This window comes from Monopterus albus, unplaced genomic scaffold (assembly GCF_001952655.1).
Source record: "Monopterus albus unplaced genomic scaffold, M_albus_1.0 scaffold88.1, whole genome shotgun sequence".
Lineage (NCBI taxonomy): Eukaryota > Metazoa > Chordata > Actinopteri > Synbranchiformes > Synbranchidae > Monopterus > Monopterus albus.
Window position 1 is genome coordinate 635225 of NW_018127968.1, and position 25375 is coordinate 660599.

General features: G+C 39.9%; 1 protein-coding gene across 1 annotated transcript; it reads right to left on the bottom strand.

Annotated features, from left to right (window-relative positions):
• Positions 1–341: 341 nt before the first annotated feature.
• Positions 342–25172, bottom strand: vwc2l (von Willebrand factor C domain containing 2 like). The gene is made up of 4 exons (XM_020607707.1): positions 24501–25172; positions 23200–23712; positions 11029–11158; positions 342–5255 (listed from the first exon to the last, which is right to left on the bottom strand). Exons 2-4 carry the CDS (start codon positions 23611–23613, stop codon positions 5104–5106), a joined length of 696 nt encoding a protein of 231 aa, XP_020463363.1. The 5' UTR covers positions 23614–23712; positions 24501–25172; the 3' UTR covers positions 342–5103.
• Between the last annotated feature and the right edge of the window lie 203 nt (positions 25173–25375).

Genomic DNA, 25375 nt, shown 5'->3' on the forward strand with positions numbered 1-25375 from the left:
GCGCAGAAGGGAGAAGTTGTAATGAAACAGAATGGAGGAATGAATGTCCTTGAACATACTAAGTATTATTTATAGCATAGGTTACCTGCTGGGTCCTGTGTCAGCTGTAAAGTTTCTTAGTGTTGTTTTTATGTGGAAAATGTGGCTGAATTCAATATTTGTTCAGCAACATCCTCAAGTTTGAAGTGAATCTCACCTCACATGCTGACCTCACCGTACATCAGCTTAAAGAAATGCACATTTTTCAGTAGTTGTTAAATATGTGCTTTCATGCACAGAAACAACAGCGTGTTCCTGAGTAAATGCAGAAGATGAACATAACATAAAAAAATAAATAAAAATCTAGTCACTTTTTTGAATCACACTTCTTTTCAAGTCTATTTAACAAAATAGTGTTTGTCTTGATGAATAATACACATTTTCTTTTGCTTGTTTGTTCGTTGTTTTCTTTTTTTTACTCCACCTCAGATTTCATAATACACATAATATGTTTAAAGATATTTACATATGAACAACAGGGAGCACTAAGGGCTGTTTAGCTGTCTGAAATTTGGACCCTTTGTTTCTTGTACAGTTTAGGGTAAACCCGTGTGAACATGTATTCATATACAATCAAAGATGCTCTTGATTTTAAACAGAAATGTCAAGTTTGTTATAGAAACTATACTGTAACATGTTTGAGTGCCACATGAACAGACCCTTGTTGCTCCAAAAATGAATACAGTTCATTGTATAGTAACAGTGTTTCTCTCGTCCTATTCCAGATAGTATTCTGTGCTGGTTTTCAGGCACACTTTATGTAACAGCTTTGTTGCTGGGAAAAAAAAAGAACTTTCAAAGTTTCCAGCTACAGTAAGTCGGTGTCTCATGGAAAAAGCAGATGGTAAACCTATAGAAAATGTCAATGTACATGCCTGCAGTGTGAATGGTGGGAGGACATGTGGGGTCATTTTGAATAGACATCCACAGACAGACATGAAAGTTCAAGTTTCTTGGCAGAAAATGAACAAAAACGGAATGTGCTGCTGATTTGTCCTTGAAACTGCAGCTTCATGTGTTTGTAAGGAGAAATGTAGTTGCCCCCCGGTTTGCCTGGCAGAGGCCGTGTCCTGAGATGCCTACAGTGGAAGTGTGCCACATAAAAGCCTTGTGTTTTTAAAAATGCAGCCCATTTTCTCAAGTGGCACACATACTGTAGGCATCTACTGTGACTTAATCCACATGGATCCAAACTCATCATGTTTAGTTCTCATTGAAAGCAGTAAAAGTAATCGTCATGAGAACTGTTTAAAAACAAGTCCACCTATTTACAATGCAGTGCATGTAAGTATGCATCAGTACAATGAAAGACGTTCTTCCACAAGTTTCTTTAACTATACTACCTGCTCTGAATATAAGATTTGCTTATTTAATTTCTCTCATTTTTCCCCTCCCACTGCAGCCTATTAACATTACATGTGGAGAGACACTTGGCCATAATCGTCGGGATGGTTTGACTCTTGATGTTTTTTGCACTCCTACCTTCACATGATGAAAGCAGCTTGTAAAATGAAGAAAGTGAGTAGTTTAACAGATGCAATAAAACACAGTTTGGGAGGAAACTGAATCAGAGCAATTATACAGTACAATGAATTGCCACAATTGTCACAAGGATCAAGTTGCTTGGATACCTCTATATGCCATTTATTGCTGCTTTTCCATTTGAGATCAAATTTAAAAAATAATAATAATTTTTAGAGCCACCTGCAAATTCAAATCTGTATTTCAGCCATGATCAAACTGTCCTTTCCTTGTTTCCTTTTCCTTGAATGGTAAAACAATGACTAATTTTGAATAATACAGTATTGTACAGAGGAGTATAAGCAAAGTAGCACTTAAAGCAGTCTGGGCTTTTCATCCAGCATGAAGCCAAAGGCCACGCTGTGTGAATGTTATCTGTGACAGTACCAATAAGGCCTCCGTGGTAGCAGCAGTGCCTTCAAGCCCTGTCAACTGGCATACTCGCTGAAGTTTTTCCTCTGTTGCTAACCACTAAACTAATCCCAGTATAATTTTGGGATACATGTAGAGTTTGAATAATTATGCAACATTTAAAGTAATTAAGATGAATGAAGCTTCTTTGTTAATCCTGAAGTGTCTGGAGCACTGAGGCTGTGATTGATAAACCATAGATGCCAGTTTTGTTTTATGAGTGCAGACTTCGAGCTAAATAGATGAGGTATGCCATTTCACACTGAAAGATACTAAATCACTGGAGCTCAGTGATGAAAGTGACCCCGGCTTCATTGTTGGACCTAAGATTAAACTCCACCCACTTTCATTTCTTGTGAGTCCTCAACCACCCAGCAGCTTAAGACTTTACAGCAGACAAAAATTGTTTTTAAAGATATTATACCTCTTTAGTCATTGGTCTTTATCCTGTGTTCATTTCTCCCTCATTACAGAGTACTGGGAGCTGCTATTAAGCAGCTCATCCATCACAGCCAAGGGATGGGGTCTAAAAGGTTAACAGGAACTGATTTTCTGGAAATGGAAAAGATTCTAGTGATGAATGGCATAAGCTTACTGGAATTCACCTCTGAATTAATGACTAGTATTTATCACCTCCCAAGCATCATGTTTTGGGCCCTGGTTGGGTTCTTTTTCTCTCAGACTGGACCACTTGAGGACCACTCTGATCTGGGAGAATATCACAGTAATACATTAGCTTGTCTCTATGTTGTAGTGCTGGCTGTAGCCACACTATATTGGAATAGCTATATGAACAGTGGAAAAGGGAGGAACTGAAAGTCTGTTGTATATAGCAGTGAGATCAGGTAACCACTTGGTATCTTAACAAGCTTTTTAGGCTCAAGTGCTTCACTGGGTGCAGATCAACATACAGTACAGTATTGTGTCTATGACATTGTGGGTGAATGGCATGCATGTGTATGCTGACGTGGACAGTGTGCATGTCAGTGCTGCTTAAAAGCATTTAGACATACAGTATATGCAGATTCCCTCCTTTTGTCTGCTGGTTGTCGTTGAGTGTGCCCAGAGTGCAGGCTGCAGCAGTGCCAAATACCCAGCTGGAAGATTTATCACAGAATACTCCTTGATTAAGGGAAATTAAAGCAGGCTGCTCTTGGCTCACTAATTGCTTTGATAACAAGTTCAAGCAATTAGTTAGTGGGAATATTTTGAAGGATATGAGCCTTTGAGAGAAAACAATAACAATTAAGCTGGAAGGGGCTGCCCAGAGTTGTTGTTCAGATAGAGTGTTGCAGAATTTTACATCTACCCGTCTGAGATTTGAAGTACAATATTAAATATAAAAAAAAAAAAAAAAAAAAAACAGTTTCTCACAGCAGCTGGTTACCACCTTTCCTGCCTTTCAGCTGACTTTACCAACTTTATCTGCCTGTGCTGCTAGATATACGACTCAAAACCAGGTATGATGAGCAATAAAATCAGCATTTGTTTGGATTTATACTGTAGCTGTTTATAAAATCGAGAGTAGCATCATCTAAGTGTTAAAGGTGAGTACCTGGCACAGCAGTAAAAAGTCTTATGAAGACACAAACATTTATGTGTGATGTGCATTTTGTAAACAAGCTCTTAGAGTGAAATTGTGTAACTTGAACACACCATTGCAGAGTTTTCACCGGTGTCAATCCTCATGACAAAAAAGCGCCATTAAGTGTGCTTACTTTGTTTTTCCTGCTGTTAGAATTTTAGAACACCTGCGTGACTGGGGCAGACATGTACAACAAGCACATGACATACAGTGGCAAGGAAAAGTAAGTGGACCCCAGGAAGAGTAATAATTGAGATCTAAATAAATGAAAAATCCACTGGATCTATCTGCATTTATGTATAAATTTGTTTTAAGATATGGTCAGATCATCATCAAGGTAATGCCATTGAACACACAATCCTATTTTAACTAATACCACACAAGCTGTTGTTGTTTTTGCCCATATTCAATTCAACCATTAACAGTGTAGGCTAGAAAACATGTGAATCTCTAGGATAAAGACATCAACAAAAGGTAACTGTAGTCAGGAATTAGAAAAGAAATCGGTGAAATAAGATTGGAATGTTGGTCAGAGCTCTGCTGACTTGCTAAAATGGTTTAACAAGTGTGAATGTGTTATTCACAGGAAGCATCTGCTCATGTGAGTCATGCCTCGCAAAAAGACTTATGATCATTAAGTGTTGGTTTGCGTAAAGCTGGATAGTGTTACAGTGGAATCTCAAAGAGTTTAGATATTCATCAGTCTACAGTTAAACTGTCTAAACGCTGGAGACAACTCAGGGCTGCTGCTACTGCGTAGAAATGGCTGTGAGGTTAAGAAGACTCCAAAAGCACAATGCTGAATGTGTGAGGTAAAAAAAAAGCCCAGATCAACAGCTAAAGGCTTAAGGGAGTCATTAGAGCTGGTTAACATCTCTGTTCATGAATCTCTTATACAATTCATGGTGCATGGTCCATTGAAGGACACCATGCAGGTCTGATCCATGGCTACTGGAAACATTTATTTTGAGGCCACTGCTGCCAAAGGAGTTTCAGCCAGTATTTAAGTCCAAGGGTTTATTTGCTTTTTCCACCAGTACTGTCAATATTTAATAGATTTGTTCAACAGACAAGAGATTATCTTTGTTTGTGTGTTATTTGCTTAAGCACATTGTGTTTGTTTGTTCTCAAAACTTAGATGAAGATCAGATCCCATTATATGACCAATTAATGCAGAAAACAAGGTAATTCAACTGGCTTCACATACTTCTTGCCACTGTACATACAGAAATAAACACAAGCACTTCAACATTGCTGATGGTTAGGAAAGAGTTCAGGGAGTTTAGAAACTTTTTGTATGAGAGCAGCAAGTCAAGCAAGTCAACTTCTGAAAATATATAGGACAATTAAAACTGGAGGGTGAAAACAGCCATGGGACAAGTTTCTTCTTGTCACTGGCTAAATTTGTATTTGTAAGCTTGTGAGAGCATTTCCTCCATGCTGTCTCAGGTTGCTTAGGAATTGTGCTCCTGCCCTGTCAATCATACAAAATGGTGCAGTAGGCAGGGCCTTGCCTGAGCTTTTCCACCATCCCCGGTGGAGTCTCTCTATGACAATGACTGGCCATTGAGGCACTCCCGTCGCAAGCACTGTGCCGGCTTCCACCAGTCTCCGCTGTGGCAACGACAGATGGTGCAGTCGTCCACCTTTACTTCAATTCCAGCTGGGATGATCGTTGTTCCAGCAAAGCAATTTGGACCTGCCGTGTGGGAAGGGAGGGAAGGGAGAGAAAGACAGGAAACAAGGAATGAGAATGACGAAATGGATGTGGCTCTCCTGAGAGTTTCTCTTTTCTGTGGGGTGGTGGAGTGATGCGGAGAGCTGCAGGGAGTTAGGGGAGTCAGAGCAGACGTACAGATCTTTTCACGGGCATGCACCGATGGGCTTGTTTTTGCAACACTAAAGCGCTTTTGTTAGTCTCCCCTTCTCCCTCGACATGGAGCGCTTTGCATCCTAATGTGCCGCAAGCAGAGAAGCCTGCCAGGCGCTGGCTTGGCAGTACAGAGAGGCTGGAGTACAGAGAGAGAGAGAAAGCTGCTTTGAGAGGCAGTAGGGAGGATGGTGTTAATCACTTCAGTCTGTATGAAAAGGCCACATAACTCCTCTGCAATTCCTTACACAGTTTCTTTCCACACACACAGACTGTACTGACCCCAAAAACAATGAAGAACTCTGATTAATTTTGAAATCTTTTTATCTTTATAACACTGTAGGGTTTGCTTGTATGGATCCCTTTTTGCTGATAAGATTGTTTTTATTCTAAACTATACTTGACTGTGTAGCACTGGAACAGCTCATACCCATGTTTTTCATAATCTTAGCCAACTGAGACACTGATTTTACTGGTGTACATTTTAGGATCTGTACTTGTGGAAGCTAAAACCACTGCTGCCTCGTAAGAATGCAGTGCATTCATTATTGCTAAACACCAGCTGAAATCATGATATCTAATTAGTTTCTCCCCGCCTCGTGGTGAATTGAGGCTGTGTATCTTTTCCTCTACATCTTTGGAGGAAGAGCCGGAAGGTGCCAGAAATTCCCCCCCTAGTGTTAATCATTTAAATGAAGCAATCAGCAGCTCAATTGGTGTAACGGTGACTCTGGATGGCTCTCAGTATTCAGCTCTGTAAGACCTGCCAGATTCAACACTGCTCTATAACTAGTCATAAAAAAAAAAACAAAAAAAACCAAACAAACTCACGTTTCATAACTCTTGAAGACACAGTAGCTTTCGCAGCAAATATTTATGGACATCTTAGTGGCCCAGTGAATTTGATTTAGTGTGGGCTAACTTAATACTAGCAACCTAAATGTGAAACAGCATGGTTAGTTGATCTGAGTCAAGTTACATAGGATATATTGGGGACACAGGCCAGCTGCATTCAAATCTCCTCAATTACTCACCTTGGGCACACTACAGACCTTTTACACTGAAAATATTTTTGACACGTCACAGTGGGAAAAGTACAGATATAAATAATAAAATTAATGATGGCTGTATTCCACCTAACTCCTTCAGTTTCAGGGGCGGCATGGTGGAGCAGTGATTAGCACTGTTGCTTTATAGCAAGAAGGTTCTGGATTCAAGCCCCAACCGACCTGGTGCCTTTGTGTTTTCATGTTCTTCCTGTGCCTGCGTGGGTTCTCTCCGGGTACTTCGGCTTCCTCCCACCCGTCCAAAGACATACAGGTTGACTGGCGACTCTAAATTGCCTGTAGGAGTGAACGTGTGTGGTTGTCTGTCTCTGAGTGTCAGCCCTGTGGTATAAGTGGTATAGATCATGGATGCTTCAGTTTCACGGTGCTGGTATTGTGTTCGCTGTCATGCTTTACTGTGGCACTTGAATAACACACTCAACATTTTTAGTAACACCTGTGGTTTTCCTACTGACACATATCAAAGTCTCTGGTAATGTTTCATGGTGATGTTTAAGGCAGCCCAAAGTGCTTGATAGGTCACTTTTATTTAACTTTAACCAAGTGTTTAGTAGTCTACAGATAGGCAAACAGGGTTGGCAATAACTCTCAATATTTCAGCTTTTGCTTGAAGTCTGAAGGATTTGTTTCAATTTCCTGCAGTGCTTATAAGAAGCCACAAAAATCCATGTGACAGTGACAAAGGGAGCTGCTGGCTTTCTACTATCTCCACCCATTGCCTCAGCAAAGATGAGTCCCATGCTTTATTCAGGCTTAATAAAAGTTCTTTGATCTGAGCTTAGAGGGGACATTGAGAGTGCTTGCCAAGTCTTAACTGTCATTGATCTGCCTCTGGACAGCCAGAACCAGGTTACAGGAAAAACAGTAGAGGTTGATGAGAGATGAGAGTGACTGGTGCTACTGCCAAGTGTGATTGTTTATAGCCAGATAGATTTGGAGATAGAAGGACACAGCTTCATCTACCTGTCACCGCTTGAAGGACATGTGGATACCCGTCTGAGACAGTGATCAATTCACGGTCGATAAAATTTATTGAAGTCAGAATATGTTTGTCCTGTGTCAGAACTGTCTCAGCACGTCATACTTTCCTTGGCTTTAGATCAAGGCATTAATGCATATTAGGGCTCATTACACTCTGTGGCTCTAATATGATTCTTGCTTGAGGGTAAGAAAAGCTCTCATACAAATTCACCTGCCAGAAACCTGTAATTCACAAAAAACTGTGGCTTGTCCACGTGAATATTTCAATCTGGATGTTACCCAACTGTAGCCAGCTTTATGACATCATTACTCAATGTTATAGCTGTAAAAAAAAACAATGACAGTTTTCAGACTGATAAGACATAGCAGATCTACTGTAAATACTAAACACTACCCATTTTCAGATAACTTCTTATCATCATTTGCTTGATGATAATTATGCAATTGCATGTATCTCATGATGCATTTACAGTATGTAATTCATGATAATGGTCTGAGCTGAATCAGTTGGACCCAGTGAATGTGGAGCTCAGAGATAAGCACTCCCAGTGGACCAGTAGTCTATTGTTCTGCCTTCTGCTCACTATTGCTGCTTTCAGACGGAAACAACAATAAGCAGATGAGCTTATCTTTACATCCTTACAATGGAAACCTTTGACAGAAGGTTGATTTGGTGATTTGCAGGTACAACACATCACGGTTGTAACCAGCTACATTTACTGTACTTGAAGTTTTTTGATGTTGAGCTGTAGTTAACAGAGATGCAGTCATTAATCCCCAGCTGCATTAAGCCCTATTTTAACACAGGTATCCAGGCATTTTTTAAAAGCCTTTATTTATTCAGGGTGGGTCCACTGAGATGCCACTTCTCTTTTTCAGAGATGTCCTGTTCACATTCACACAGTTATACATTCACACCTGGAAGTTGCCCAGTACAACCACAGTCTGACCTGTGGTCACTGAGCAGCTCAACTGGAACTGCTGGGATTAAGGGCTTTGCTCAACAGCACCACAGTGGTATTACTGATGCAAGCAAATTTTAGAGGTGTCTCTATATTTTTGTTTTCCCCAGCTACATACTTGAATATTAGGAACACCACCTTTAACTATGACCTCAATAATAAACATATATTTGAATTTATGCAGTTATGACATTGTCATCAAAAACTGAAACATTTTGAGCTTCATACACACAGATGTTAAGGTGGAAGTGTTGCATTAAAGTATACTCATGGAGTTTAAAAATGCACCACCTTTTTTTAAATTTGACAAATGTGAGTGGTGTGTTTTTCCATGAGTATACATACAATTGTACAGGTGTACCTATTAAAGTGGCAGATGAGTGTTTATCTCAGCAGACATACTCTAACCCAGTGTATGCTTCTTCATCTCTGAGAGTAGACAGACATAAATTTCATGATCTCTGAAACACATTTTGAGTTTTGGATACATGCTCCTTTAACACAAAAGGATGATGTAACAATAAAACAACAAGTTGTCAAAACTATGTATTTTACTCAACAAATTTCAACAAATTTCCACATATGAGCCAATTCTGGCTGGTAGTGCCATATATAGGCCTGACACTGACCAAGGAAGAAACACACATTTGCTAGAATTCTGGGCAAATTAAGAAATGTTTTTAGCATTCACTTTGTCCAGTGTTTTTGTTTATCATCACATATCAGCTGTGCTTTGTGTTTAGTGCTAGTAAGCAAATGTTAGCATGCTAACATGATAAAACTAAGATGGAGAACATGATAAACATTATATCTCAGAAATTTGCATGTTTGTTATTGTAAGCATGTTAGCATATTGATGTTAGCATTTAGATCAGCATAATATCAGAGCTGCTAGCATCTTAGCCTTGATAAATGAGAAAAATCTTTGCACTAAAAAACAAGTGTGTCACAGTATCAAACCTGGTTTTGGTGGTTGGTCTGTGGTTGAAAACGACACCACAGCCACCACACCAGTGTCACCAGCTGTTTTCATTCATGTATCTTTCCTACTGTATGCCTTAACTGGAAAGAAAAAATATTTCATGCTGAGAGCACACTGATGTGCTAAGTGCTCTTTTCACATTATATGAAACCAAACACTAGCAGCAGGTTAACTGAAAGAAATTTTTAACTGTCTCCCACTGATTGCATGTCACAGTAAGTAGATGTCTTCCTTTCCTAGTCCACTCCACCTTGGCCAAACATATGAGCTACGCGGCATTCTTTCATTGTCCTCCCCCCACAGCCTTCAGCCATCCACTCCCATAGAGATTTGTCTGGCTGCCAGACCCTGACCAGGCACCCTTGGGGAGCCCAGAAATGGCAAGCCTACACTGAAATGCCAAGGGTGTCACTTGTCCTGTCAGCCTGGATTAGCGCTCTCCTAGCAGCTTCTGCAGCCTTGTTAGTGTTGGTGTTTGTGTGTGTGTCTGCGTTTTACAATTAAACTGAGAAAGCAAAGGGGAGAAAGGGGAAATTAGAGTAAGTATGAAAGAAAATGTGGTAGTTGTGGTGAAATAACCATTTAGCATCCACCTCAAATTAAATTAATCTCTTTGCATTTTAGCTCAAAAATAAATATATTAAAAACTTTTTATTTAACCTTCTTTACCCCAAAAAAGTTTTGGTTTTGGTGTTGCACTCTACTTAATGACAAGACTGAATGCAATAACAAGGCATAAGATCATGAGCACAGTCTTATTGTTTCTCAGGTTTTCATTTGAGTTTAGGAGTTTAGACACTTTTATTGTAGAATTTAAGGACATCATAAAGAATGTGGTGGAGGAGACATGTAGCTGATTTTCTTGAGAGTCCATTATTTTTACTTTGTAAATAGAATTTTTGTATGTTGCGTTGTATGTGCTGAATTTTAATATGTTGTAAATTTGTACGGCTGCCATCTTGGCCAGGTGTCCCTTGAAAAAGAGATCTTGATCTCAATGGGGCTTCCTGGTAAAATAAAGGTTAATCTAAATAAATAAATACATGAAAAATAACTGATAAAATATTTGATTAGACAATGCAGCATTTTGTTTTGCCTGTAATCTTAATATTGCTCTGCATTTGCTGTTGATCATTCCAGCTAGGATCACATTGAGATGAGCAGTAATGGCATTCATAAAGCTTCATTTGTCCCTCAGGATTGGTGCTGTCAAAGGGAAATCTCCCACTTTACCCTATAAATAGCCAACGAACCACTGGAATCCTATAATTCTAATTTAGGGATTGGCTCTGTGTGACAAGGGCATCGGGGCACCGAGAGATAAAATGCTCTCCGAAGACCCATTAGTCCCTCCTACCATGCCTTTAATCAATGGGCTAATGTTTACTCTGCTTAGTGTGTCATTTATAATTAAAACTAGTACTGCTCATTAGTGTCCAACGGGCCCAAGGTAATAATTTTAATTCATAAAACATCAATTACATCCTCATCTTCTAAAGGCGCAGCCATCAAATGGCAATACTACAGATAAACTTACTGTCATTGGTTTAATTAAAATTTAATGACTTCAGTGGAGTGTGTGGTGAATTCCAGAGGTGAGGACTGTTTACCATTTTTACAGATGGGGCAGCATTGCTCTGGCTCATACACTGGGTTGACACACTCTGGGACGGCGCAGTCGGACACCACACAGTGCACCTCGTTATTTGGTTCGCAGCGGCACCATTCACAGGGTGACGGCTGTGGGCAGAGGGGGAAGAGAAACAGGGAATCTGGGTTAGATGATTCATTGGGTTTTATTACATGTACATGTGTGCGTGTTTTACATGATTACTACTGGGCATTTGAAGAAACATTCTGCTCCTATATTTGCTGATATTTTCAGATTCAAAGAGTTCCTTTTACATGCATCTCGGTCTGTCCTAAGAAGCGAAGAAACAGGTTAATAAATTATTCACAAACCCGCTTTATTAAGCTAGTAAAATCAGTAGAAATAGCTAATAGGGGAGTCTATGAAGTAGTGTTCTGGATGTTTAGAGTTTTGCTGCATTCTCCTGCTGCCTGCCTCAGGAAACAGTTCAGAGGCTTATCTTACCACCTCTGCAACATGTAAATCAGAGCTCTGCAGCTCTCTTTGCTGGTGCCTCTTACTTGACTCCATCCTTACAAAGTCTCCTAAAAAATGAAATGTAATGCACTTACATGGATTGGAAAAATACAAACAGTTTCCAAATTGCAAAAGGTGGCTGTTCTTCATTTTGGTCATCACAGGACCTTTTTGCCCTGGATGTGCATTTTGAGAGACTCAGCTATAAACACAGCAACAACAGTTCCATGGCTCTTAACCCAGTTTTGTATAGATATTTTTAAAAAATGAAGAAGAAGGCTGTGGTAATATTAGATGCTTTAATGTGTCTTTTATCAGCCAGTTTTTCCAGGATACATAATATGACAGAAATTAGGAGCTGGTACCTCTTGGAATTGATGGCAGTCTGGATGCACTGCAGTAGCCACAAATTGAATATGAACACCATTAAGAGATGAAGATGGAGAGAGTGCACAACCCATTTTCTGATTGTGATTCTAAACATGAGACAATCTACAGTGTACATAGAGATAGGTCTCCAAAATCTGTTAAACCATAGCCTGAGTTTCACCTGCTGTTATTCCGCCTTCCCTCCTGGTGGTAAAACATACAGTATATAAAACTGGCTCCGCCTTTTATCAGATATATTTCTTCTGACATACCAGAAAACTGTCTGGTGGGAATAATAATTAGGATGTGAAACTGATAATCAGATCAGATCATAAAGAGCACCAACAAGTCAGGTTAAAGATCAGGCTCCTCACAAGTGCAGAAACTGCAGCTGCATTTATATGTACTAATATCTGTAACTTGTTTTTATCCTGGTAGACAAAGCTGTTCTATATCTTTTTAAAAGATTTAAAATGCCAAGTCATGTCAATGATAATAGACACAATGAATTAGAAGAAGAAATCTGTTGCATATTTTAGAGCTGCCAGTCTCTGATGTTGAACATACTGTATCTCAAGGCCTGTCTTTTCTAGTGCAGCTGCACTTTAATGATTAAAACTTGTAAAAAAACAAACAAAAAACACATACATATAGTAGCTAAACATCTATAATTTGACACCCTTCTCGTTAGAAATACATATCAGAAAATTCACTCTACTTTCCCACAGCAGTTGGTGTGAGTGACCACCGAGGTCCCTGAAACCGAGCCTTGAGGTTTTATTAAAGGTGATATGAAACACTTTGTAGACCAAGGTTTCTTACATGATCTGTTTGCTGTTGACTGGGACAACATTTTATTAGATGAGGATGTATATGCATGGTCATTTTTATGATACTTATGTAAAATAAGCTTGAAGCTTTTTGAAATTTTAGAATAAGAGGCCAAAGTCATCCTCGGTTCAGTAGTGATGTCTAACATGCTGCACGGATGAAACCTTTGTTAAAGCAAGAAAAACAGGCTCCGAGTCAGATTGTCTTTATGTTAGGCAACTAAGAAACCAGTGTACAAAGTGTAAAATCTGAATATTACTTCCATGCTACCACTGACAGTCTTAATGATCCAAGAAAGTTCTGGAGATCAACCACATCATTATCTGCTCACAAAAGTTCTGACGATCTGCGCTGTGCATTTTTAAGAGCTCGGCTTTAGTGTCAGATAGGCTCAGTATGTGAAATTATTTTATCGTACATTCTCTTGCTTTTTCTATGCTTTTTGACTTTTAAACTTGCTGTCTGATGTCACTGAACATGCAACAGGGGCTGATAGTTGTCAGTTTAAGCTATTTTCTTACTCGGAGGTACATGACGCCTTAGTAAAATTAGATTTTTTTAGATATTTTTATTGCTTTTCCTCTCACATATTTTCAATCTTAAGTTAGCTTTAAATGAGAACCCTAAGGTGTGGAAAGCAGCCTTCATTAGCACCTCTGTTTAAAGGTGGCAGTGCTCTCTCTTGACAGGCCAATTTCCAGTCTTTCTGTGCTAAAATTCTTTAAACACTTGTGAGTATCCAACTTAAAGAGTTTATATACATAGTAATGCTATTTAGTCTGAGTGTTAGCTTGGATTTAGGAAGCAACACAGTATCAGTGCAGCAACCAAGGTTGTGCATGATATCATTGCTTCTCTGGATAAAAAGCAAAGCTGTGTGTTTTTATTGATTTGTCTAAAATGTAGGATCTTTATTGCTTTTGATACCGTGGCTCATGCCCTGTTAAAGCAAAGGCTGGGTTATATAGGGTTGGCTGACCAGGTAGTAGGCTGCTTTTTAATTATCAGAAAGAACTCAATGTGTGAAAGTACATGTGCTCATTTATATAAATAATATAGGTGTGGACATTGAATGGAACACATGCTCATTGCTTTGCCAATGATGGCTTCATATAGCAATGCACCGTCACTCCCAGCTTCATAAATGTCAAAACATGTTGCTTTCTAATGCAAGAAAGAATCCATCAGACACTGTTGATATTGTCATTACTGAAGGGAAGAAAATGTCTGTTGTTATATGCAGTAAATATCTTGGTGGGTGGTTTGATAAATGTCTCTCTTTTAAGTAACATATTGACACAAAGATGCTCAGACTGAAGCTAGAGTTTTATTTTAGACACTGCAGACTTGTGTTTCTTTAGAAGCCAGGATTGGTGGCTGCTACCTTTTTATGAATCTTTGACTACAGTGGCAATATGTTCACAGGTTGGATTCTGTTTATCACAGTGCACCAATTTAAAATCATTATTCCCTCCCTGTCCTGTACTCCAGAGTTAGTTGCTACCTCTCACTATGCTCCATTTGAGTTATTGGTATATTTTTGTATTTATATAGCTGCTTTGCACAAATTGTTCCCATAGCTTTGCAAAATTGAAAGATCACAAGACTCGTATCTGCTGTCTGTCCCCAGCGTTCGGACAGAGATGGGAAAGAAAGCTTTCATGTTTTCTGCTCCAGCCAACTGGAATAGTAGTTTGCTGAGGGAAATTAAGTTAATGAACTTGGAATCTTTGACAGAATTCAGAAATCTTGTTAATTAACTGGTGAATAAACTCCTTTCTGTCTGTGTTTTTGTTCTAAACTCTTTTTGACACAAATATTGTTTGATAGACATGTTTTTTCTTAACTTTTGTAGATTTTGTATGTTACTGTCTGTTTGTTTCAGATGGAGGTAATAATACTGCTGTATTGACCAGGATTTACTTGTAAAATAGATTCATATCCTCAGTGGGGTTTTCCTGGTTAAATATTTGTTAAATAAAAAACAGACTAAAATTTTAAAATTTAAGTAGTTGACCCTAGTTCCTCAAAAAAGGGAAATGTTTTACAGATTTAAAATTATCCATCCTTCTCTCCATTTGAGTGCTCGTAACAACACGCTCCCACTAAACAGCTATATATTGTCTCATGCATATAGAAGATAGAAGATAGACTGTTTTTTTCAACCAGACGGGTGTAATCTGTGGATGTCAGCACAGTGGGATTCAGGCTCAGTAGCAGAGCACTGGGGCTTTGTCTGTCATACACAATCTGTATTTCAGGTTAATGATTCGGTGTCGGCCTTCGTAACTGTAATTAAAACTGTATAGCTCAAATACTCCTTTTGTCTGTCAGCTTTGTGGTTTGAGTGAAAATGAGGCACTTCAGTTTGACATTATCAGCAGCAAAAACCCTGGTTCAGTCAAGATTATGTTGGGTAATAACAAATATTATCTCATAAGGGAACTGAAGCAACAGTAGTTTGCGGTAATGAGCTGCATACTGTGTGGTTCTTGCAGTGTTCAAATGGAGGTCCAAACTCTACAGTATTCATATGCACATTACTTTGGCATCCTGAAGGGTGTTTCATAAAGGTGGTCTGTCTGAATGAGCCTAACAACCTGAATCAGAATGAAAATATTTTATGAAAAAACAAAAGCCAATGAGCTAATGTGATCAGACTAAGAACAGGCCGTGAACAAGAGCTGCTTATTTATGACTGAAACAAATGCCAAAGACAGCAAGAAAAGATTAAATCACTTGACACAACGGACATATGAAGACAAAAGACTCGCCGAATGCTTGTTGAGCACAGAGCAGCGCGTGCTAATATAACAGACAGAGCAAAATATCAAAGCAAAAAGAAACACAGATGGAGCAAACAAAAAAGTTATGGCAGCGTGCCACAGACAGGCAATGAGCTTTTACACAAGTAGAGACAGGCTGTTATTTTAGGCCTACGTAATACAATGTGTATCATTAAAGGCTGAAAATGAAACTAGCCTAAAAATGTACATGTACAATGTACAGTGTACTTTTGGGAGGAACATCATAGAGAAAATTGTGCTTTAGGGTTATAGCTGAAGTGACATGAGCCCAATTACTAGCTTGGCCAGAACCTGGCTAGTCCCACGGCATGTACTGTACTGTATGTCCATAATGGCATGTCTTAACTTGGTTTCTGGATAGTTCCCTCCTCAAATCAAGATAGATAGCCAGGTAGCCAGTAAAACAAAACCTTCTGGTGCTATAGCATGATATCACTCTGGAGGGATAAAACTGTATTATTGCTCTTGTGTTTTAGTAATGGAGTGACTAAAAGCAGAATGCAGCAGAGCTCTGGCACCCAGAAACAATATGGGCTCATTCTTACAGTAAATTCTGCAAGAGTTCAGTAATTACAGAATGAAAGTGGCTGGATTTGGAGGAGTTAGAGAGACGAGCGCTGATGTAGACAATCAGATACCTGGATATTGTTGAAATAATACAGTATATACTAGGACAGTAAATAACCAGGTCTCTGATGTAAACACCCTAGCCACAATATAATTAAAACAGGACAACACTGAAAACTGATAGACTAGTACTGTGTGTAATAGGGTCTTTCACACAAGTGCAAACAAGTCCAAAAAGAGCTAAGACGAGAATCAGCCAAAAAAGCATCCAGTATTTTGTTGATGCAGTGTTGTTACTGCTGCTTCTGGTTTAAAAACAAAACAATCTGTTCTGCTTTTTGGAGCCTTTGCCTGGGTGTAGATGGCCATTTAAATACCAGTTAGAAGAATCTAATTATGGGTAAAAGCACAGCACAAGCATGAATTCACTGTAGGAACCGGACAATTAGTTAAGTAGATGATAAGGATCCAACTAACACCCATTTTGATTAATATTTGCTGCCAAACATACAGCAAGAAAATTAGTGCAAAACATAAAATGAGAACAATTAAGCAGAGTTTCACTATAGCATCCGTGTCTGGCACCAATACTGTTTCCCTTTTCCTCCATAAGGCATATTGCCATCGTTAGCGGAGGCGATCAGACATCACATAACGGTCCTGACGGTACACATCGGTGACGTACGACTAAACCTGCTAAACCTTTCATTCAATAGACACTGTTGGTAAGCTGTAGGAATAAACTGGAATTCAACTCCACATACATAAGAATTAACATATATTATTCATTTGGTTTAGGGTGATGCAGACAGCTCTGAGAGTGAGGCAACTCTTTGTTACTGTTGTTTTTTCTGGCTCACATTCAGTTTGATTATTATGGACCTGACAAGAAATGAGCAGGTGGCTTCTTGACATAATGTCCAAACTTCTTAATAATGATAATCACCTTTATTTGGCCAAGCATGTTACACACAAGGAATTTGTTTCTGGTATAGAACTGAGGCAGCCATCTGTGGCACCAACTCAACCGATGGCTCTAACCATCGGGGACAACTTGGGGGTTCAGTGTCTTGCCCAAGCCCAATCTCATGGGTACCACTTCATGCTTTTAGTATTAATGTACAAACTATAGGACTGGTTATGAGAGATAGCGGTGTTTATTCACTGTCATAATAAGCCTTTAAAATGAAATTATTTCAAAGACTAAGTGTTCCACTGTACAGTATGTTAATATGCCAGACTGACCTGTGAAGCAACTCACATAGAAACCTACCAGTGCAGATGATTCACATTAAAAATGTAATTTGAAAAAGAAAACTATGTACCTATAACACAGTGAGGATTCCTTCAACGCATTCAGCATTGCCTGATGTTTTGAATGCTTCCTTTCGTATGAGGTCTGCTGTGAAGAGGATCAATCATAAGCCTAGAATCACAAAAGAAAATTCAGCACCTGTGCCAGATTAAAATTTGCAACCAAATGTTTTGGAGAGGGAAAGTTTCTTTTTTGTTCAAATCTTCTTGGCAGAGCAGAGTGACTCCATTGTTGTGCTTTTCATTCCCAGTCTGAGACAAACGGAGACAGGACAGAGAGCATTCAAATAACTATCAGCAGGGGGCAAATGGTAATGTACTTTGAATACTTTGAGGCTGGACAATAGATTCACAAGAAACCTGCCCATGCAGTTAATAGGAGTGGTGGGAATGGGTTGACCATCAAACCGTATGCTGCTGTTGTGCAAGTCAAAACACTGTTTTACCAGTGGTCAGGGAACACGAAGAGAGAGCGGAGGTAAGACTTGTGGATGACAGGAGATGGATGCTAACAAATCACTGTTCTGTTTTGTACAGGGGTACTTTAAATACAAGTAAAAAAAAAAAAAGTTTGAAAATTCTTTGTGGCTCAATTGTTCTAACTAGGGCCCTTGTTGCTTTTTTGCAAATTGGATAGGAAAATCAATTTGAGCAATCATTTTTTATAGCTTTTACGGCTGCTTTGTCTCATAGGTGTCAGTGCTGAAAAGCTGAGGTTCTAATTACTGCTGTGTGTGATGTGTAGGCAGCTCTGTTTGGATGTGTGTGTGTGTGCATGGTGTTAAATTCATTGTTGTGATTGTCTGCACGTGGTTTCACAGTACGTTTCTATAATTACGGTACTCTAAGTTCTGCAAAGACTTGTATTGAGAGAATTAAAAGTAAGAAGAGACAAAGGTATCACAGAAAACTTTTTAGCATTTGGACTGATATTACTGCAGACTGGTGAAAAGCAATATCTTTTTCTCTGAAAATGAAATTCCCTCAACCTTTAAACCCTTCTCACTACTAGGCCTTAACTGCACTGAAGAGATTAGTACATGTAAAACAGGTAAGTATGGTAAGGTAAGTATGATTGAAGTATTAAGACTGCTTGTTTTTGGCACTTATAATAATTGCAAATTAATCAATTAACATTACCTGCTTCTAAATAGAAGTTTATTCAACATATTTTGATGGCTGAAATTTACTGTGTGTACCTTTATCACTGAAAATGTTGGAGCCATCCCCCTTTATCAGCCCTGCAGCCCTTCCCTAGGGGGGAGTCACAGGAAGCCCCAGACGGGATTGTTCGCATTTGAATTCACATCTCAGCCATAGCCTGATGATCTGGGATCTGAACTCACCCTATATCTCCTGGTTCTTGATTGCAGCTGCTCTGTGGCCAGAGGCACACTAGCAGCCACGCTGGGCGGGCTGGTCCCTTCCTCATCTGATGGAGAACACTGTAGGTGAAACACCCACAGTACTAAGGTTGAATGGCATGACTTTCTTGCAGGGCAACAAAACAAAAGAAAAGCAAAAACACCCACTGGTAATAAATCTGCACCTGCAAAATTTACACCGTTATTAAATACTGTTAGTAAAAGTAAGCACCTAAATGGACAAGTTGATACTGGGGAACTCATTTTCGACCTATTTGTCAGGGTGCTGATACACGAGCATTAGTCTCACCAAATGACAGACTGACCTTGCTCTGCAGACAGCTGCTTTGTGTTAAATGCATGCCCATTACCACTTACATGACAATGACTGTACTCACATGGGACTTAAACTGACCTTTTCTGTGACGTCACTGTCAGGATAATGGAACTGGAAAATGAATCGGTTTTTAGATGATGCCAAACCACCTATCTATATCAATCCACCATGAAACGTTTAACACCCAAGCGTCCCAGAATCTCTGTCTCCCTTATTATCTTTCTAAGATGATGTGTCATCTGCTACTGAAAATCAATGCAAGCGTCTGCACAATGCAGCGTGATTACTGCAAAGGAAATGCCAATGAGGCCCACACCAAAGGTTAACCTGTCAGTAGCTCTAAACAGGGGTCTGTATGCAAGATACTGATGGCCTTTGATTTCCTTCAACACTCCAGGGCTCCAAAGCCTTCATGGCCTCACCGAAAACCTCCGACTTCCACATTGGGTGTCAACTAAGACATCAGTTACTTGTGAGGTTAGGGTGGTCATCCTGTACCAAGGATTCCCTCACTCCTTATTTCTGTTATGTCATGTTCACCAAGATAATTTGTAACAACAAATGGATGATTTCTCTCCCATTATGTATGAAGAAACAGAGCCTCCTGTCAAGGTTACCATGAGGTGCACTACTGATGGACTTGATCTCACATCAAACTGTGCGGGTTATGCACACCCAGCAGTCCTTGCAAAATCTGTGCAGAACTGAGCTTGAGGGTGTATGACATGCAAACCCAGCAATCAGGACAGATTAAATACATAGGGGCTGATCTCACACACACACACACACACACATCTTGTTAATAGCAGCACTACACCACTTTTATGCGGATGTAACTCATAATGTGTAGCCACAACTAACAATTATTTGTATTATAACTCTCTTATTATAGATTATTATTTTTGATTAACAAAAAGAAAATAGTGAAAAACACCAATCACAATTTTCCACAGCCCTGGCAAACATTTTGAAATGGTTTCCTTTGTCCAATAAATAATCCAAATTCCACAGAGATTCACTTTACAATAGTGGAAAACAGAAAGCAGTGGTCTGACAGTTTGGATAGTTGTTTACCAGCAGCAACTGACCTGTCTGCTGGGTTATTAACCTCAATGATTTATTGCATATCTAGATCTCTGATTCATTTTTATGTCACTTGACTTAATCAACAAATTATTTTAGCAATAGCATAATGACCTCTACTAAAGGTAAATCAAAAAAACAAACAAGCTTGATTACAATGGAAAACCAGAATCCTACATTATACTGCAACTCTGTTTATTTGCTGTAGCTGAATGTACTAAAGGCAGCTACTGTATATGCCAGTGAATGTTAACAGCAACTGAAAAAACTTTTACCTCAACAAACCTTTTGTTCCGTGTTGGTTCTTATGGGTTTGTGATTTCTCGACACACTTTACGCAGATAAAATGTAGCACAATGATTAATAATGACGCTTGTTTACATCTTATTTGGGTTAACTCACTGTGTAGCCCCATCTGTTCCAATTTGCTTAAGTGACATGGCATGCTAATATTCACAGCTGTGACATGATCAGACATCTCCCAGCAGAGGTTTCTTAGCCTTGTTGTGAAGCCATTATGAATCCAAACTGAAACAAACATATTACAAATTACTAAATGATCTGCTGGGACCTTCCATGGCAGGTAAAGAGAAGCAGACAATACAAATACAGTGTTTCCTCATTCTAACTTAATCAGGTTGTGATTTGTAAGTAAAGCACAATTCACTTGGTTTAGATGCCCACTTATATTTTACTGCTAATTATGATTGTATGCAACTATTCTGCACAAGTGATTTTATTTTTGTAAAGCGGCATTACCAGCATTTGCCCTCAGCACAGGCAGGGCAGGTTCACGCTCCTCTAATGCTGTGAGTAGGTAGCCTTTACTTTTCCCCCCTAACTTCAAATCTGCATGAATCAATATTTTCTATAAATAATGTGTCAAATAACTTTGTGAATTCTGGATTTATCCCTGCAGCTACTACAGACGCTTCCACAGGTGTCGGTATCGACCACAACAGAGCTAAAAGAAGAGTTAACATTTGGACTTAAATTAATCAATTATGATGCCAAATGAATCCTGATGTTACTTTGTGTCTGCTGGATGTGTAAATACAAAACTGTTTGCTAAAACATTTGCCGTAAGGTAATAACACACTGACAGGCCGCTTTATTAGGTACACCTCTACAACTGAATGCATTTCAGTGCAACATTTCAGCCTTAACTAACCGGACAAGTATCATTTAGAGGTCTCATATGTTGCCACATCAGTTTTATTTGTTTCTTATTTGGGTTAAAAATGGTTTGATTTCTGTTATCTATTTACTGTAGCTGTTACCAGCATTTCTGAACTTAAAACTGGTTAATCTTGATCCTTTTTGAAAGTTAGTTTCAAGTAGTCATTTGGTCCTGGAGTGCATCTTACCTTGTTTTTAAAAGGTGGCTGACAAATCTGCTTCCCGTATTGTGGTCTAGCAACATTTTGATAACCAGTAAGGGCAGTGATCAGTTCCAGTTGGCTGCACAAAACAGCTGAGTGAAAGTGCTCTTCTTCACTGACATATCAACATAAATCCTGGGGGGGTACTCACAGAGCTGTTGTTGGCTGGCTGTTTCTGACAAACTATCCACAGAAAACTGTTTCTGAATAAATCAGTTTGAAAATAATTATTTGTTTTGTATGTGCAACAACATTTTGAAATTGGAAACTGGAGATGAAATTGGCCAAGCCATTATATAACTAGTTTGTCGGTGTTCTGGCGGCGGCCTTATGTTTTAACATGTCATTGTTAAATCCAGAACAGGATACAGAACGTTGCATATACCAGATGTGAAAAACAGCTAAGCAGCTCCAACCTTATTTCAGCTCAGGATACAAAAATTCAAATCACTGCAGTCGATCCAAAACATAATGAAGTTTTCCACAGAGGTTTTCGGGATTTGGCCAACAACTATAATGGCTGTACCAATCCTAACTGTTTACTGAGACTGTGTATTTGCCCAGACATGAACACATGCCACGATTAACCATAGAACTATACTGTGATTTGGATGCATTGTGCCATACTATATTTCAATTACTTAAAGCCCCCAGTGCACTTGTGAAGAATTTGAATGAGGAGTTTTCCTCATAGGGAACAACGGTTTAAACACAGACTGTAGCTGTCAAGCTCATAGTGTCATTTCTAATCAGGCATTACTGTCATGATCTGTGTAACAAGCACTGAGACAATGGTGCAATGGGTAAAAGCAGGCCTTCCCTTTGCAAGAGACAAGTGGAAGTCTGATCTGGGAGCAGTGACTCTGTGTCCACAAATGAAAACACTGAAATACTGTTATAGCGTCAGTCAGGTGGAAATGCTGGGTGAATGTTCCGTTGATGGTGCACGAAGGGTATGATGACATCACTCTATGAACCATCTCTGTGGCCAGTAAACACTTTTTCATGATACGTTCGTAGTTTGTTAGATAAAATCTCACAGTAACTCGAACCCCAGCAAACCCTGTCAGTCCTGCTGTTATGTTGTATTTTGCTTCTTTTTTTTTTAAATAAACATCACAAAGACAATTATTACTGTCAACAACTTCCATGACCAAAGGCAGTGTGTAGTTGTCTAATCTGCTTTAATGTTATTGACTTCCATTCCTATGAGACATAGAGCCTACGACCAGCATGACACCACTGTGACATTAAATACTGCAATATGCCTGAACGTATTCATCTGAGTTGTTCATCTGTAGGCTATGGCCTACCATGAACATGCAAGTCTAATTATCAGGGGTCATATGATTGTATATGAATGACTCCGACAAACTGCCATGTGAGATGGTTACTTTAGTGACATCCAGACTCATTGGTTGTGACTGACTGAATCTAGTACCTGGCAACATGAAACCAACTCATGAGCATCAGCTGGACACTCTCTTAGCCCCCTGTCAAGCTTAGAATTTTGCCATGACGTGTGTTTTTTAAAGTTTGGCACCAGCTCCAGGTGCCCTGGAGCAGCTGACCCAGTGGTGTTGGACCTTGTGTTGTTGCTTAGCCTAATGAAAAACTTACCTTGAATTCTTCCAGGATTTTGTACGTTTTCCCCCGGTACTCGCAATAATTTTTTACTTCCTTGCACTCCGGGCAGCATCCATTATGTTCCACCTTGGTGCACTTAGGGTGAAGTCTGGGGCACTCGGGTTGGTCGCACACAGGCCCGTCCTCCGTGCACACGCACGGACAGTTCGAGTGTCCCGGATAGAAGCGCTCCCCGAGTTTGTAGACAAAACCACTGTCATCCACGCATCCTTTCCCCCGGTAGTCATCGAAAACGATGTTTTCATTGGCGGTCCGCTCCGATTCGTCTGCAGCGTAATCCTCGGGGTTACCCACCGAGGCCGGAGACCCGACGCTCAGGGCCAGAAGGAGGACGAAGGCGAGCGAGAGGAGAGGGCCCATCCTTCGCCGCAGCATTAATATCCACATTCAACAAGATTGTGTGGATGTCATCCCTAGGCGCTCGGTGTCCTCTCCAGATCCGTCCTGCGCGTCGTTATCACCGACATCATCACTTAAGGAAATGGGCTACAATGGAAAAAAATGAGAGATGATATGATGGATGACAAGTTTTCGGTGGCTGTTTGCTACATCCTCATAAACCATTAAACCTCATCTTTGCAATACTTTCCCCCCTTCGTCTTAGTGTGCGTTTTATGTATAGAGATAATTTAAAATTCACAAGGTATTTTATCTCCAGAGACAAATCGGTTTCCCTAGTGCAGCGTGCTCAGCAGAGTAAAGGCCATTATTCCTGAGAGCAAACAATTCGTATGTTAACATAAGAGGCATGTGGTGTGCCCTCATGTGCGGTGATGGTGGTGCTAGGGGTGCTGAAAATCACAACAGCCAAACCACAACATGAGGAAAAGGTTAAAACATTCATTATCTGAAGTGGGTAAACTGGGCTGCTCAGTGTATTTGCTATCTCCATAGGCCATTCAGTAAAACCCAACCTATTAGCTATAACCCAATTGTACCACCTCGAACTCTGTGAGAGCAACCAGATACAACAGGTAGTCTGTTTCAAATTCTCTTGAAGCTGATAATTATGCAAATTAGCGTCTTAACATTGCATTTACAGTAACTCATTGTCCCTAAATCAGCCATATAAGATGCAAACGTCCGGTCATTGCATAGTGATTTAACCCCAAAATGATGCACTACCCCTTCGGAAGGGGAAGCAACATATAGCTGAAGATAAATATTTCCTCCAGGCTTGGAACCGTTTGCTTTCTAAGTGTTGCATGGCTTGACAGATCAATTGAAATTCTAGTGACAACAGGGATATAAATTAAGCGACACTGAAAACTCACCGCGTTGAAATTGCTTGATATCCACTTGGCGTGAAGCCAGAGAGCTCACCACATCGACGGCTGGAGCAGATTACAGATCGTCGCTTAGCCTTTCGGAAACTTCACTTTATCCACAGGGTAAATTCACCAGGCTCCACAAGGTACTGTAATCCTCCCCCTCGATCGTGATGAACGATTTATTAAAAGCAATTATACCCCAGCATTTTGGAGATATGCTTCCCCGTTTCGAGTGCAAAAAAAAATGTTATCCACATAAAAGTAGGTCCGCTTCATTATGCCCATCGGACTCGCCTTTTAGGGACAATATCACAGTTAACGTCCAAAGGCATGCGGTGCGGAGACAGAAACAGAAACCAAGAAAAACAGCTAGAAAAATCCTCTATAGCATTCCCTGAGAATCCGGAGTCAGTTTAATATTTCCCAACGATGCAGGTGAATATTAAAAGCCGTCAGTCTTGTTGCACATACAGTACGTGTGTAGTCTGTGCATCCAGTGATTGCACGAAAAATAAACATCCAGGTGGGTTGAAGTTATGTAGTATGCAAAAATGAAACCATTGGAGGTTGAAGCCAGTCATTGATTGTTTATCTGGTTTCGGCAGAGGTCGCATTCATCGTCAGTAGGCGAGACCAAGGAGGGAGCGCTCCGACTTTCAGCACCTTGGAGAGCGACTGTCTCCTGCGTCCTGCACTGAGCAGAGCGAACCGCCCCCCCCCGCCCCCCTCTGTCACCCACAGTCAAAACAAACGCTCACATCTCACCAACCGAGGACAACTCTGACTGCATTTCTGGAACGGGTCCTGAAAGAGATAAAAGCTAAAAACCAAGTCAATCGACGAAATAAATGGTCAGCAGTCAGAGAGTTTCCCCTGGG

Excerpts from the sequence above, each read along its gene's own strand:
- vwc2l (XM_020607707.1), bottom strand. The coding sequence starts at position 23,613 with ATGTGGATATTAATGCTGCGGCGAAGGATGGGCCCTCTCCTCTCGCTC. Across the intron at positions 11,159-23,199 it reads AAATCCTGGAAGAATTCAAG|CCGTCACCCTGTGAATGGTG; the intron begins GTAAGTTTTTCA and ends CTCTGCCCACAG. Across the intron at positions 5,256-11,028 it reads CTGCCCCATCTGTAAAAATG|GTCCAAATTGCTTTGCTGGA; the intron begins GTAAACAGTCCT and ends CCCACACGGCAG.